General features: G+C 38.2%; 2 protein-coding genes across 5 annotated transcripts in view; one reads left to right on the top strand and one right to left on the bottom strand.

The window, feature by feature from the left end:
- Positions 1-15,098, top strand: part of LOC136413888 (uncharacterized) — a 148,456-nt gene that overhangs the window by 107,208 nt on the left and 26,150 nt on the right. The gene's annotated exons all lie outside the window — the stretch shown is intronic.
- LOC136413748 (cadherin-86C-like) lies at positions 164-14,439 on the bottom strand. The gene is made up of 23 exons (XM_066397447.1): positions 14,123-14,439; positions 10,374-10,460; positions 10,108-10,298; positions 9,845-10,055; positions 8,030-8,214; positions 7,819-7,976; positions 7,663-7,766; positions 5,471-5,626; positions 5,004-5,390; positions 4,833-4,947; positions 4,342-4,777; positions 3,900-4,096; positions 3,524-3,846; positions 3,288-3,468; positions 3,112-3,231; positions 2,930-3,058; positions 2,002-2,153; positions 1,725-1,934; positions 1,497-1,674; positions 1,257-1,427; positions 928-1,209; positions 645-872; positions 164-558 (listed from the first exon to the last, which is right to left on the bottom strand). The coding sequence occupies exons 1-23, from the start codon at positions 14,160-14,162 to the stop codon at positions 396-398; spliced, it is 4,404 nt and encodes a 1,467-aa protein (XP_066253544.1). The 5' UTR covers positions 14,163-14,439; the 3' UTR covers positions 164-395.

The raw sequence follows: 15,098 nt of genomic DNA on the forward strand, positions 1-15,098 counted from the left end.
CGCATCATGACGCAAGAACTTTCTTCATCAAAACCATTATTTAGCCTCTTTGTCCTTTTCAACCTTTGGCGCACAAAATGTTCTTTTTACGCCAATAAAGATTAGTTATCAACTCCAGTTCTGACAAGATACAAATTCGACTCTACCATCTTCCTGAAAAAAATTCAATCTATGATGGAGACGCAGGAATCTGATGCATCCTCGAGCTTCGGCCCAAAATAGGTAAGTTTGAATAGTTTTAATATATACTGGTAATTTATCGTGTCTCTCCTTCAGATTCAAGATAAACTAATGCGAATTAGTTTAACAATTTTTCGATACAAATTTCCAAGAAGTTATAAATGGTGTTTTCTGACACTTCCGCTGGCCTCAAAAATACCTGTTAAAATAAATCATTAAGGGGTATTTGCAGAACTATCAGGCCTCAGTTGTTGAGTGTGCATATCATTGTAGGCAATAGTGAAAATACTCTTCTTCTGCGCCATTTCCGGTTTGGTGAGGACTATTCCACTATCAGCGTCTTCTTCTGGTCGCTTTTTGGGATACTGGATTTCGTATCTGAGACATAAAATTGGAACATAAAATCACCACAACGCTGGACACAGTTGGAGCATTAAATGTACAGTTTCTGAACACACTGATACCTGTATTCTGAATGCTGCAATAGAGGATGATCTGGTCCTGTTGCCTGTTTTTTCCCAGTGTTCTCCATTTTTTTATTAGAGCTGGCAACAGTTTCCTTATAAAGCCTCGAGTTTACTGGATTTTTTCCGATTTTCTCTACACTCAAAGATGCGTCTGATTTCCTGCGAGTGAGTGCTTGCTCCTGGCTTTCGCTGCTTTGCTTCTTCTTATTGTACCATTCCATATATCTGAACGAAAAAAGATAAATTAGATTAGGGCCATATTTAGGGCCCACACGAGTACCTTGAAGTTCTTTTCGCTGCAGGCTTCTTTGATTTTTTATTGTTCTTTTCCCTGCCGCTGCTCAGATCTGCCTGACTTTGACTTTTCTGAGCTGAGGCAGGAAGTTTTCGATCTCTCAAAGCTCTGAGATCAGATTCTGACCTATAACGCTGCTGCTTCACCTCACTGGAGTCAGTGCTAAGTCTCCTTAACGAGCTTCTATTGGAAAATGTTTTTCTTTTTCCTTGATCTATTGATTCAGATCGACGGGATTTTGTCACTTCTGAGGATTGAGATCGGCGCCTATAAGACAGCATTAAAATCGTAAAATTTTTATATTGGTTTCTCACTTATGTTTCCCAGAATCGGTGGTTTTCTCTGACTGAGGGCTGATGTCTTCAAGACTATCTTCTGAGTACTGATCAGAAAATCTACGTTCATTTTCATAGTAGCTATCGCTGTCCTCGCTTTGATTTAATGATGCGGATATTTCCTTTAAAACTTCCCGTTTCAAGGCTGATCTAGATGATATTTAAAACTTTGTGAAAAATTAAACTTTGTGGATATTTAAATGGATAATTTAAACTTACTTTGAGGCTCTGGACTTCGAGCGTTTCGCAACTCCAAAGTCGCTACTAGCCCGTTTCTGCCTCAGTTGACTGGTCCGAGTTTGTTTTATTTTAGGGGGAGCATCAGTCCCTTTATCCAAACTGATGCTTTGCTTGAAGGGTTTCTCGTACTTTTCCAGAATCTCCACCTCACTTTCCTCTACAAGAATAAATTACTTTTTTTTAGAAAAATAGCAAAAAAGTGCCAACCTAGAATGGGAGTCCGAATTTTCCTAGGTTTCATAACTCTATGCCTCCTCTTCGCTCTCGCTTTGATAATAGCGATTTCCTCATCAGAACCATCGTCACTAATCTCCCAATCAGACTGCACTCGTCTTCGAGGAGGTCTAAGGTATTGAGGTTCAGTCTGGGTGCCCATATCTTGGTCCGTTTGGGTGCCTATTGACATAATGCATGCCCCTATTTACGCAATTTAAATTTAAGGTCGCAGAAGGATAAAGAGATTCAGTGCAGATAGAATTTTTACCTGCAGGTAGTGATTGGGTTTCTAAGCGTAAATCTCTTTCTTTTTCCAGGATCAATTGACGTAAAAGAGCGTTCTGTTGCCTCAGAGAGGCTTCCAGGAATTCCTGTTCGGTTTGGAGTTTGTTGACGGCATTAGGGAGGAGAACTTGGGTTCTGGAAAAATTGAATGGAATAGAGTTTATCTTGGACAATAACGAAAATGCATAAACGTGCAAAAAACAGTGTTTAACAAGCTTAATATGACTCAGGCACTACCAAGGAGATTATTCACGTTATACGATGTACGAGAGGTGATCAAAAAGCTTCAGGACTAATGCTTAAAAATATTAAAAATTATTCAACATTGTTTCCTTCAAAGTATTCCCCTTGGTAACATGTACACTTCTCCCAACATCGTTTCTACTGCTGGAAGCATCCTAAAAACTGTTCTTGTGAAATGCTATTTAGCTCTTCCAGCGATTTTTTAAAATGTTTTCAATCGAGTCACATCGCGGCCATTTCAAAGATCTCTTGAGTTTGGGAAACAAGAAAAAGTCCGCATGAGTCAGGTCTGGTGAGTAAAGAGGCTGAGAGATGACAGTCATGCAGTTTTTTGTGCAGAAATCGCGAACAAGTAACGCAGAATGAACTTGTGCGTTGTTACGGTGTAGCGCCTAATCTCTTTCTTCGCAGAGCCTCACGCAAATTTCTCAGGGTTTGAAGGTAACGAAAACGATTAATTGTTTTTTATGTTTTTGTTCGTAAAAACTATCCTACCTAGGGCTAGAAAAATTAGTTCTACGCCTCTGTAGCGGTAAAACGAAGCAATGTTGGATATAGGTAAGTTTGCCTTATTTTTGATTAAGAAATTTTGGGTTAAGCTTTGTACAGTCATTTCAGGGACACCCTGTACATTAATTATAAACGTTATCTGTAAACTTATATCCTACCTTGCAGCTTCCGCTTGCTGCTGATCAATGTAGCGCCTCATTAAAATGTCCTTCCCATTATCGACGAGAAAATGTTGCTGATTTTGATCGACAAACACCGTCCCATTTCTCTGTGCTTCAGTTCCTGATCTACACATCCAAGTGGGTGAAAATGTCTAAATAATTTTAAATTCGTTATTTACCTGGTTACTAGTCGCAAAATATCGGCATTTCCTTCTCGGAAATACAGTTGTTCTCTTGCGTGATCTTGCTGGTTATTCAGTTGCTGCATGCTTTGGCTTTGCTGGAGCAAATGCTGATGCCTGCCAAAGAAAATAACTTTGACTTAAACGATTCATTAAAAAAAAATAGATCTGACCGCATACGAGATTGGCGGATTCCACCCCTCTCAGAGCCCCTTTCCATCTCGTGCCTCCTCAGTGAATCAGTCTCAGCGTCCACCATCACAGGAATTGCTACTTTCTCAGCACTCCAAGCTTCCTTTCTGCCAAACCACTCAGCTACTTGTACCGACTTGGTTTCCCGCCCATGTCCTGACCCTAATAATTCTCAACTCTTTCGTGCACCTTGACCACATCTACCTCAACGTTATACCTTTAATAAACAACCTTTCGACCATGTCAGCGCTCCTAATTTTCTTCCTCTTTGGAGGAATGTACAGAGGACAAGGCCTACAGATGCAACAGAGAATGAGGATTATTGCGGTGAGTATTGCCAGAATGATCAGCAAGATCAGAACCCAATAGAGGTCCCCGCTGGAGCTCTGTTTGATGGTGGTCAGCTCTTTTTCTTGGGTGATAGAATTTTGGTTTGGTTGCCAGTTCACTTGTGGTGGGTTGTCATCCAAGATTCGTTGAATTGTTTTAAGGTCCACGACGGAGTCTTTGGTATAGTGAATGGTGGCCACCACTACGCTCCTGTAATGATATGAAGTCAGTGATGTGATGGTGCCAATGGTGGCGATGCTCACTTATTCGACAGAGACAGGTCCCTGATGACGTATGCGGCCTCTGGTTCGAAACCGGTGTAGGGTCTGATTTCGTCTACAACCACGCTACCACCAGTAACGGCGCTAAGGGTTCTTTCAATTGTGGGTTTATCCGGATATTTGCCTGGGACTATGAAGATCATTTTGCGGGATTTCGGTTCAGGAGGGTAAATTCTTACCTGCCAATGCGAGACGCCAAAAATGAGAGTTTGAAACTCTGGTGCACAGGATGGCTGAAACTCGACGCCCCTATACCTATTTTAAGCAGACTGAAAGTAATATAAAAAATTTCTATGAGTCTTCGATGAAATGGTGGTCATTCAACCCCATTGAAGGACCCTCAGTTCAAATTTTTCAAATTGCTTTCCGTTTCCGTAAAATTGGAACAGGGGCGTCGACTTTGAGACGCCCTAGGCAAACTTACCTCTGCATCGCTAGATAGTCTGGGCACCCCCTCATCATATGCCCTCACTTTCACTGTAACCAACTCGTCCGGTTCCCAAGACTTCTTTACCAATATCTCCCCAGTTCTCTCGTTGAGAAACAAATCTTCATTAGGAGTCAAGAGCTGGTATCTAACCTCGTTATTTGGGGGCGATACATCCCCATCAAGAGCTTTGATAAATGCTTGAGTTGTGAAACTCCTTCTATCAGTATTCAGTATAAACTCATAAATGTCCTTTTCAAACTGCGGAGTATTGTCGTTGATATCTAGAAGTTTGATGGTGACCTTGGAGGTTGCAGTGAGGCCTTCTCCATTCTCATCTGCAGCACGCACCTCCAGGACGATTTTTGGATAAGTTTCTGCATCTAGATTTGCAGAGTTTGCCACGGTTATTAGGCCTGTATCAGGCTCTAGTCTGTTACATGGAAAATTATAAGAGAACTGTGGGTTTTGAGCATATCGAAACCTACACAAAAAGGTCGCTGCCGGGGCCTTGTAAATCGATGTATCGAATCTTACTTCCAGGTTCTCTATCTATATCCGCAGCCTCGACAATCAGTACTGTAGTGCCCACTGTGGCATGCTCTACAATCGGGGCAAGAAAACTCATCGTGAGACCCACATTAAGTTCATAATAGTACCTGGAACGCTCCCTATAAATTCACTTTTAACAAACTGGGGAGGATTGTCGTTCACATCTCTAAGAACCACCGTCAGCTTGGCTCTAGCGCTATAGTTCCCCTTTCCTAGCTCTTTGGCGACGATATAACACTCCACATAGCGCCTCGCCTCATAGTCCAGAAGACGTGGATCATGGACTGTAATCCTAAACCTGGAAAACCCCTCGACCACGCTGGGAGACACCTCAAAAGTTCCGTTGTTTTTATTCAGTTCCAGAGTGATAACATCTCCAGGTTCAGTGGAAATTTCGGCCTGGGGAAGATCTAACATTGTTCCTGCTGGAGAATTTTCGTCGAGAAGGGCGTGGTATTCGATTGAGCCGAATGTTGGCGATCCCAAAGTTATACCTCCGGAAGCAGAGTTTGAGGATCAAATTACCGCAAGATAAGCTTTATAGTGTTTGGCCAAACAAGGCATGGAATAGTACCTGGTGGTATCAAAGCAAGTTGTACAGTGGTGGACTGTGATGGTGGTTCTTGAGGATTTTGCCTCACTTCTTCTGCTGTAACCTTAACCAATATGGGCTGTCCTTGGTTTGGAAAGGAAACGATTTGAGAAACCGGAAGAGCAAGAAGCAAATCTCCTAGAATTAAATATCAACCCATGATGTAAAGAAAAATTGTTGGTCTTCAGGACAAAACTATGTGTAAGTTTACTATATACAGGGTGTTCCAGTAAAAGCTATATTACAGACCTCTGAAGAGGATAAAACCTTTCTGTCCGTTTAAATTTTCCTTTGAACAGAAGTATTCACTACTTATTCTGGTAGAAAGACAACCAGTATAATTCTGGCCTTATGCTGCTGATTTAAATTAAGATTTACGCTCTCGATATGTATAATAATTAGTGGCGCACTTTACCCTTAAAGATAGCTTCATTAATGGTAACCTCAGATCTGAACGTGATAAGCCTTTGGTTATTTTGCACACCAAAAAGCAAATTTCACTGTTTCAGATGGATTTTTACAATTTGCAAACGTACAAGAATCAGCGGCGTGGTTTGCTGGTCAAACATTTTACAACTTTATAACGCACTAGTGCGAAAGACTATTACTAATACATCTGATAAAACGATGCCTTCAAAGTCACACAAATCGAGCCGAGGTTTTCTGGATTGAGCATTTTAGCTTATTATTTCCTCGGAAAATGTACAATCTGAGGTACTGCCTTTCGCATATACTGTGCTTAAGACAGAGATCTGTATACAGGGTGACCTATTAACGATTTACCCCCCTCTAATTTCTTTATTTTTGCCAATTACTAAAAATTAAAAAATGGAGTTTCCACATCGTTTTAGGAATAGAATTAAAAAATGGTTTCGTTGACGTTTGAAATCATACAAATTCGGAGGTGAATTTCGTGGGTTGTGCAAAACCTTTTCTCAAATTTAAATACGCCAAAACGCAGCTTATGAGATCCTCTCTCGGCCCTAAAAGACAGATTCTGAAATTTGCGGAGGTCAGAGAACAACACCGATTTCCGTGGGACCTTGCAGCTGTCAAAATTTTCAAATTTTCTAAAATAACTTGCAAACGGTAAATTTTAAAGATAAGGCACTTTACATAAACTCACCTTAAAATTGAATGAGGAACCTAAAAATGCCAAAAAAATTGGGGGGTTTCATTTAAAAGAAGGAAGTTTATGTCACGTGCAAGGGAACGGATCATGTGGGGGAAGGCAACGAGGTCATTTTTATTCCTGAAATGAAGGAGAGGCCGAAATTTTTTATTGTCAATGTCATGTCAGTGTCAGATCAATATCATGTCAATGTCAAAAATAAAGCGATTAGATTGTTAATGAAACACCCTGTATTAAAGGAGTGTTGAGCAAAAACTTCAAGAAGAGGGTATAGAAACAAATTAAATTCAACTTCTAATAAATAACTCTGATAATATGAATTGTTAGGCTTGAAATTATTTTTGCATAAACTAATGAGTTCCCTTCAAGATATCTCTTTTTGTCAATTCAGAAGCTCGAGGGGGACAACCTCTCTAAAAACACCTCTAGAAATTATGCAAACCCCATCGCTATATTACTCGTAAGCGATGGAGAATCCGCGGCTTATTTTAATCCTCTGCAAACCTTCGCTACCGACCATTTTCCTTGAAAACGAGAATAATTTCCACTTAAATAAATATGCATTTGGAAATTTTCTAACACCGGAAGCTGAATATGCCTTATCTGGCACGAAACACTCGGCAATCGAGGCCAGGCCGGTAAAATTTCCGATTTAACGGGCGAGTTAGTCAGCAGGCGTAAGACTATAAAGAACACCGGTCAAGGGCTAAAATACCCCATTCCCAGATCTGACCTTTATTTATAATTAATTTGAACACCTTAAAGCTCTTTGTCACTTTACGTAAGAATATCGGTCAATGATGGCCATTAAACCATAACCGTGTTACAAAGGGATTTACTACCACCAAATTAGCTATGAACAGCGATAATAACTCTCTGCAGAAATGGAGGCACGCATAACTTTCCATTTTAAATTTCCAGCGGAAAAGTTTGGAACACGCGATCTTCTTTCATATCAGGAGTGTTTAATGTGACTGGAGTATTCCACGATTAAAGTTGAAATATTAGCGTAAAAATTAGCCATGAAAGGTGCGCAACTAACCTGTTTTTTCGTTAATATGGAAGAAAGAACTGGCAGGATCTTCTGAATTCAAAGAATACCTTATTGGTCTTGGCTGTCCTCTATCTCCATCTTCCGCATGGACCCTGCAGAAATATCCATAAGCCTATAGCAAGTGCTATTAACGAGGAAATTTACTTTAGAATTGTGTCCCCAGGACTTAAGGTGGGGCTCAGAGATGTGGTAGGTGGGGCAATAGTGAAAATCGGGGGAGTATCTTGTTCATCGATTACTGCAACCAACAAAGGCCAACCGGCGATATTTCTGGTGTCTTCTGCTATATTAGTCCAGGGATCCTGCAAAATTCGCCATTGGAAATTAGAAATATTCCCTAGATTCACCTGCATACATTCGCTAAAATCGTCAAATGATGGACAGTTTTAGTTTCATAGTCCAAACGGCTCAACAAAACTATAGTTCCTTCTGCGTCCTTCTCGGAGATCAGCTTCTGGTGAATACCAAACTGGACAGTCCCATAAAGCTCCAATATGACTGCCTTCATTCTATGGGGGTTTCCTTTGGCAATGACGGTTCCTGAAGAGATTTATCATTAAATCAGTATGTAGTAACATGAAGAAAACTTTGCTTGGAGGAAATAAACTGCTCCAAAAAAAGTTAGAGATATGGTCAAATCTTAATAAATAAAAAATAACGTGCTAGTAAATATATTTTTTCGTACCACTCTTAAAGCGAAAACGAACAATCTGGATAAAAAAATTTAATTTATTATTATTTCGCATTTTTTCTTTAAATCCAATCAAAACATTCACATCGGATGCCAAACCATTTGGACGGTTCTTGTTATTTTACTTGGTTGTGCAAAGGTATTTGAACATTTTTATAGTGATTCGGAGAAAATAAAGTTCAGAAGAACAAAACAGGGCTATAAGTATGCTGCAGGCTGGATCAAAACAACAGGATGTTGCTCAATTTTTTCACGTTTCTCGAAGTATGATATCCAGACTGCTAACAAGATTTCAACAAACGAAAAAAGGAAGAAAAAAAGAGAAAAAAGAAAAAAAGTGAGAAAGAAAGAAAAACGGCGGACAGGGCGACCACAGAAAGCTACAACTGCGCAAGACTGACTTATTCCATTTTCTGCACTAAGAGAACTTCCGTCGACATGTAGACATTTAACTGGTAGCCTATCGAACACTACAAGTTTCTATTGAAACAATTCGTAGGACACCTAAAATAGTAAACATAGTCTCGAGACGTATTTTAAGAAGAGTTCCTCTTACCCAAGAAAATAAACTTGCAAGAGTATAATGGGCACATCAATTGGGGTGGAATGGCATTCTGTATTTTTAACGGACGAGTCCATGTTTGGCGGTTCCTCTGATACTAAGAGAGTTCGTGTCTGTATTCCGCAGAAACTTAAGGACTATATGAGAAGTGCATCCTTTTAAGGAGGACACAATAATGGTCTGAGGAGGAATTTGCTATGGTGGGAAAAGTGAATTATACATATGTGAAAGAAACATGAATGCACAAATCTGTGAAGAGGACATCATCAACAACAATCCGCCAAATTTTCTAGCTGCTATAGGAGAAAATTTTCAATTTTTTGACGATAATGCCCGACCACATCGTGCAGCACTCGTTATAGATGCGATTGAAAATGATGGAGTCGAACATTCACCGCTTCCGTCAAGATCGCCTGATCTTAACCCTATTGAATATGAGTGGGACATGTTGCAAAGGAGTGTGGAAGAACATCGATCACGCGTGCAAACAATGCCATAGCTTCGAGAACTTTTTCCACAGTTAAGGGAAAATTTAGAGATAGACCATCTCAATGAAAGTATGTCAAGACGATGTGAAGCAGTTATACGCGTTAGGGGAGACCATACGGCATAATGAATTTTCGAAATGTAGTTTTTATGTTATTTTCGATTTTGCAAAACATCTTTATTAGGTTTTTGTTTTTTTTAATAAATTAAAAAATATTAACAATAATTTTTTACTCATTTTTGGACAAGGGCTACAAAAAAGTCCTGTTGCTAGCTCTGAGCAATGTCTAAAATATCCTAATATCCCTTTCGTGGAGCAGCTTATTCACTTCCTCTATTTCATTTTGCTTGACGCGATCAATTGATACAAAAACATTATCGTTAACCATTCCAAGAAGCAAATTGTTCGATCGATAACTCAGAATACTTGCCTAAGTCTGTGTTTTTCCCGGCATTTTCAGACACTGTGAGCAACGTTGGAGCTCCAGGAAAAATCTTCTCCATTGGAGTGGTGGCATTCGTAGCCTGAAACGAGCAATTAATCACGGCCCTTTGTCCCCTTTGATTTCGCACTTCTACTCTGAAGTCGTAAAACCTTCCAGGCTCTAATTTCTTCTTAAGAACTAAATTCGCTTGGCACACCTGTAATGCGGGCAATCATCACGATAGTTTCGAGAATTTCAAGGTAACACACCGAATTGAATCTAGTGCAATTCAAAGCTTCTACAGCCACAACGGCTGTGTCTTGGACGTTGAAAAGCAGCGGGTAGTCGAAAGAGCTGTCTGAAGACCTCAGTCTGTAGATCACCGATCCTACAGCCGCGTCGGCAGGTATCAGGACCTCGTTGAGCAAAGCAGTGGAATCGAAGACTAACATTGCTGAAACTATTGATTCCTCGAAGTTGAGATTTGAAAAATGTTGGGAAATATTTATGGATAAGAGGGAAGTAACGTACCTACCTGTAATAGGGCCACAACAACAGCACACCACCACCAGGAGGCTCATTGCAGACTGAAAATTCGAAGGCGTATCGCATGTTTCCTTGACTAAGGAAATTAACAATTGTCAGTTTTCGGGGGGATAACTATAATCACGTGCAGGGGAAACTTTTGAGCTTCATTTGGAGTTTTGTAAATTAGGTGTGGCTTGAAAGTTGACGCAACCTTGGAACTTATAATTGGAAATTTACGTTGCACTTCAGAAGCTTCGACAATAATATACTGCCACGACTATAATTCTACCATGTGGCCGGTGGATGAAACGTTATTATTTTCCATTAGTCAGCTTCAGGGGGATCCGAGGTTCAAGAAACTCGAATGAGCCTCAATATCTGACCCTTAGGGCCCCATGTTTCGGGCGACAGCCCCAATGCATAATTAAAGCAGAACAAGACGTTATAAACCCAACTAATTAATTTTTCCTGGGTCTTTATTCTCGGGAATATTGCGTGATTCGAGGAGGTTAAAGCTAATTTGATGTTCGGAATATTAGAAACGAAAGTCTCTTTTCGGGAGAAATAGGATTCCGCCCCCAATTCTTCCCGTTTAAGTATCCTCCCTAAGTTTGCGTACTCTATCAGGAACATGTTGTACCGGGGGTATTCGATAAGTTTAAAATCAGCGTATTTTACGGAGTAATCGGAAAAATTCCAGTCATATACTTACACCCTCCTAGAAGAAAATATTAGCTCAATCACACAATTTGAGCCTCTAATACCCCGGGTGGTTTAGAGAATTTGATTCTTCTTGAAAATTCAGAGAAACCGTTCACACCGCTGATTACACTGCTTAATTCATGATCAATATGTCGAAAACGCCTATAAGAAATGAGCAGTTCGTGAATTATGAAGTTGTATAACTTCTGTACGGTAATTTTCGACGTACAGGGTGTCCCATGTTCGACTCTCAACATGGGGATCTCTGAAATCATAGGAGATACAGGAACAGACAGATCCCTATTAAAAAAAAAGTTGATGATGATGGTATTGAAAAATCGAAACGTCGTATTTCCGAAAAACTATTTTTATGTTGTAGTGCAGGAAAAGTGCTTTAAGTTAAACATGCCCTTCTACTCAATGATGCCCGTACTTTTCGAATACCCCCGGAGTATTTCTTATAGTTTCAAATGCATCCAATACTCGATTTCATAACTCACAACAGTATTCGCTAATGTTGTGTACACTAAAGATTTTAAATTCCGCCATAGGAAAAAATCTAGATTATTTAAGTCAGGGGGCCTAGGGGGCCAAGACTGTGATCCACTCCGTCCTATCCACTTGCTCTCACACTTCATTCAAATACTTCCGTACCAAAGTAGAAAAATGTGCTGAGGCACCATTGTGCATATATAAACCAAAATTCAGAGAAATTTATATATTTACAGGGTGTGCCAGTGAATAATTTGCGCCCGGCTTTTTTTTTAACTATGATAAAAATATTAGAAATTGTTGCGATACGTTGATTTTGTTTTCGAGAGGGAAACGTTTTGACATTAAATGCAGATTCACCAAAACAACCCCCTTCGCGGGAGTACATTCAACTTTAGAATCCCAATTGGTACTATAGGTGGAGTGACACCTCATTTGAAAGGGTTTTTCATTCTGATTGTCAGGATGTATACAGCACACACTGTATACAGGGTGTCCCAGATAAGGATGAACAGCATGGGGATCTCGGAAACGGTAATAGATACAAAATGGTTTAAATTGGGAAAAAGTTGGGCAATTTAAAGCAAATTAATAATCTGTTTTTATATCGACGAAATTCCGAATGGTTACGAAGATATCCGGAAAAAAACGAATTTGGCGGTTTTCGTTTTTTGCAAATAACTCTTATACGGTTATAGTTAGAGGAATAAAAGTTTTACATTATTAAAGCACTTTTTTGAGAACTGTTTAGCAGTGTTGCCAGTTTTCTTGTTACATCCTTACTTTCGGAGAAAAATGAGTAAACTTTTGATTTTCATATGGGCGTGATATCAATTATTTATATTTTCAAAATCGTCATAAAATTCCCTTTTCAGCCATGCATTACATTTAATATTTTTCTCAGAAACTCTATGAGTTATAGCCATTAAAGCATTTTTTGATAAGCATACCTATGCCTGGAAAATAATGGTGGTTTATTTGAACATTTGTTATAATTTGAGATTTTGATTCGATCCAAGTTTAGCCGCATTGTTGTTATTAAATACATAATTTGAAACAATTATTTTTTTAATTTTAGGGTGATACCAGTAATATATTTATACTTTTAAATAATGTTGACGTTTCCACAGCATTCATTTATTTAATGTGCACCATTACTATAAGTCAAAATCATGGCCTACTTATCAAAAAATGCTTTAATGGCTATAACTCATAGAGTTTCTGAGAAAAATATTAAATGTAATGCATGGCTGAAAAGGGAATTTTATGACGATTTTGAAAATATAAATAATTGATATCACGCCCATATGAAAATCAAAAGTTTACTCATTTTTCTCCGAAAGTAAGGATGTAACAAGAAAACTGGCAACACTGCTAAACAGTTCTCAAAAAAGTGCTTTAATAATGTAAAACTTTTATTCCTCTAACTATAACCGTATAAGAGTTATTTGCAAAAAACGAAAACCGCCAAATTCGTTTTTTTCCGGATATCTTCGTAACCATTCGGAATTTCGTCGATATAAAAACAGATTATTAATTTGCTTTAAATTGCCCAACTTTTTCCCAATTTAAACCATTTTGTATCTATTACCGTTTCCGAGATCCCCATGCTGTTCATCCTTATCTGGGACACCCTGTATATGTACACTTCACAGTATATGCACCTTTAAAGGAATCTATTAGTATAATGAAAAACAGATAGAAATTACTCAGGCTAATAATAAATTTGCTCTATTGCAGACAAAGGGGAATTAGATATGTATATAGAGTCAATTTTAAAGGTTCACGAGTGTAGAGCTAGTACAGGGTGTCCCCCTCAGTAACTTTTTTATTTTCGATTTCTAACCAAGTGTTTTATGTAGAAGGGGTAAGATTTTATCTAAAATTTTAATCACGACTTATTGAAAATATACAGGATGTACCGAAAAAGAGTGGCAGATCAAATTTTTGCTACGTTTAACGTATTCCTTAAGAAGTAAATAAACTATATCGATGCGATTCAAAATTACATGGAGTGACAAATCTACCTTTAACGCATTTCTTATAAAATGAATTTCCGACACTTATCTGCATATGTATAAAAATTAGTTCTTTCTGTATGATATTAGTTATTATTTTATTCCAAAGAAACAAGTCTGCCAAATTAAATATGAAGTATTTTCTATTTCAACACTGAATAGTTACTTTACTATGAATTAAATTTTGTATCAAATTTATTACAAAAATCTTACGAAAAAATCATTTTTTGAGAAAGTTTCTGGAGAAAAGTATTAAGGATAAACCCATGAACCCATATATCAAAAATATACAAAGTGTTATTCAACATTTTTTTTATTAGATAAAATTCGTTTAAGAGACCAATCATTTGGTCTGTGAGGCTTTTTTGTACATCCTGTATATTCCTAACAAGATGCCTTCAAATATTTAAATAAAACTCTACACTTTCCTCGATTAAAACACTTTTTCCAATAAAAAACAAAAAGTTTTAGAGGGGCGTTTAGAACGCGACACTCTGTACTTGGTAAATTATAACAACAACAACCAAACTAATAAAAATCTTACGAAATGCCCCTCGTTGCAGCTTCACCATCATGTGTTTCATTCCTTTATCAAACCATTATAAATCCCAGTAAATAAAAAGATATGTCATCATCCGGCCATCACTTTAATCCCGTAAAATACAAAAATTTATTAACAAATAAATACACACAAATTGACGTAAAATCACAATAAAAAACCCCCCAAAGCCTCGGCCTGTTCCCTTCAAAGTACACACTGAGGAGTCCAAAAACCGCGATGAACCCTGCCGATAAGCCGCCCCCGTGGTCGCGTGTTCCTGCTGTAGGGGTAAGTCCGCGTGAAGGGCCCGAGTGGTCAGATATGGTCAGTCTGGTCGCTAAGAAACCCAAAGACACAATTTATACACAGTCTGAAGATCGATTCTTACAGAGAAAGTGGAACAATGTTGTGCGTTTGTTCTGATTTGCATATTAGAACAAATTTCCATTTTTTTATAGTGGGTAACTAATTAAGCCGCATGCGAAGGTTTAAGAGAACTGAAAAACCTTCTCAGTGGTGCTTTTTAATGGAAATTAATGAATATGCCCCTTTTGCATAAATTATACTGTGCGGTTCTACATTGATTCTCTAAGTAAACTTTTTATCAAATTATTATTTTCTTAAAATTTAAAAACAGGTTTAAATGAGACAAAGAATACTATACTTTGATTTTTCTTTACGTTGCCGATATGGCAAAAAAAAATTGAGACATCAATCCAGTAACACCTCAAATTAGAGGTGTTTCAAAACTATATTTAATGGTGTAATTCGATTTAAAATCTATCAATTAGTTTGTGAGAAATAGTTATAAATAGAAAAAAAACAAATATCGTAAAAATCAAATACAAATCCAGTTTAATAATACATAAACAGTAAAAAAAAATTGTTTGTTGATAGAACAATGTTTTTTTTTCGATTTTGTGTTAACAAACAGCCTTTAGTTATTTTTATAAACTGTCGGGCAGTATTCAAAAGTGCT

The sequence above is a fragment of the Euwallacea similis genome, chromosome 15, assembly GCF_039881205.1.
Source record: "Euwallacea similis isolate ESF13 chromosome 15, ESF131.1, whole genome shotgun sequence".
Classification (NCBI taxonomy): Eukaryota; Metazoa; Arthropoda; class Insecta; order Coleoptera; family Curculionidae; genus Euwallacea; species Euwallacea similis.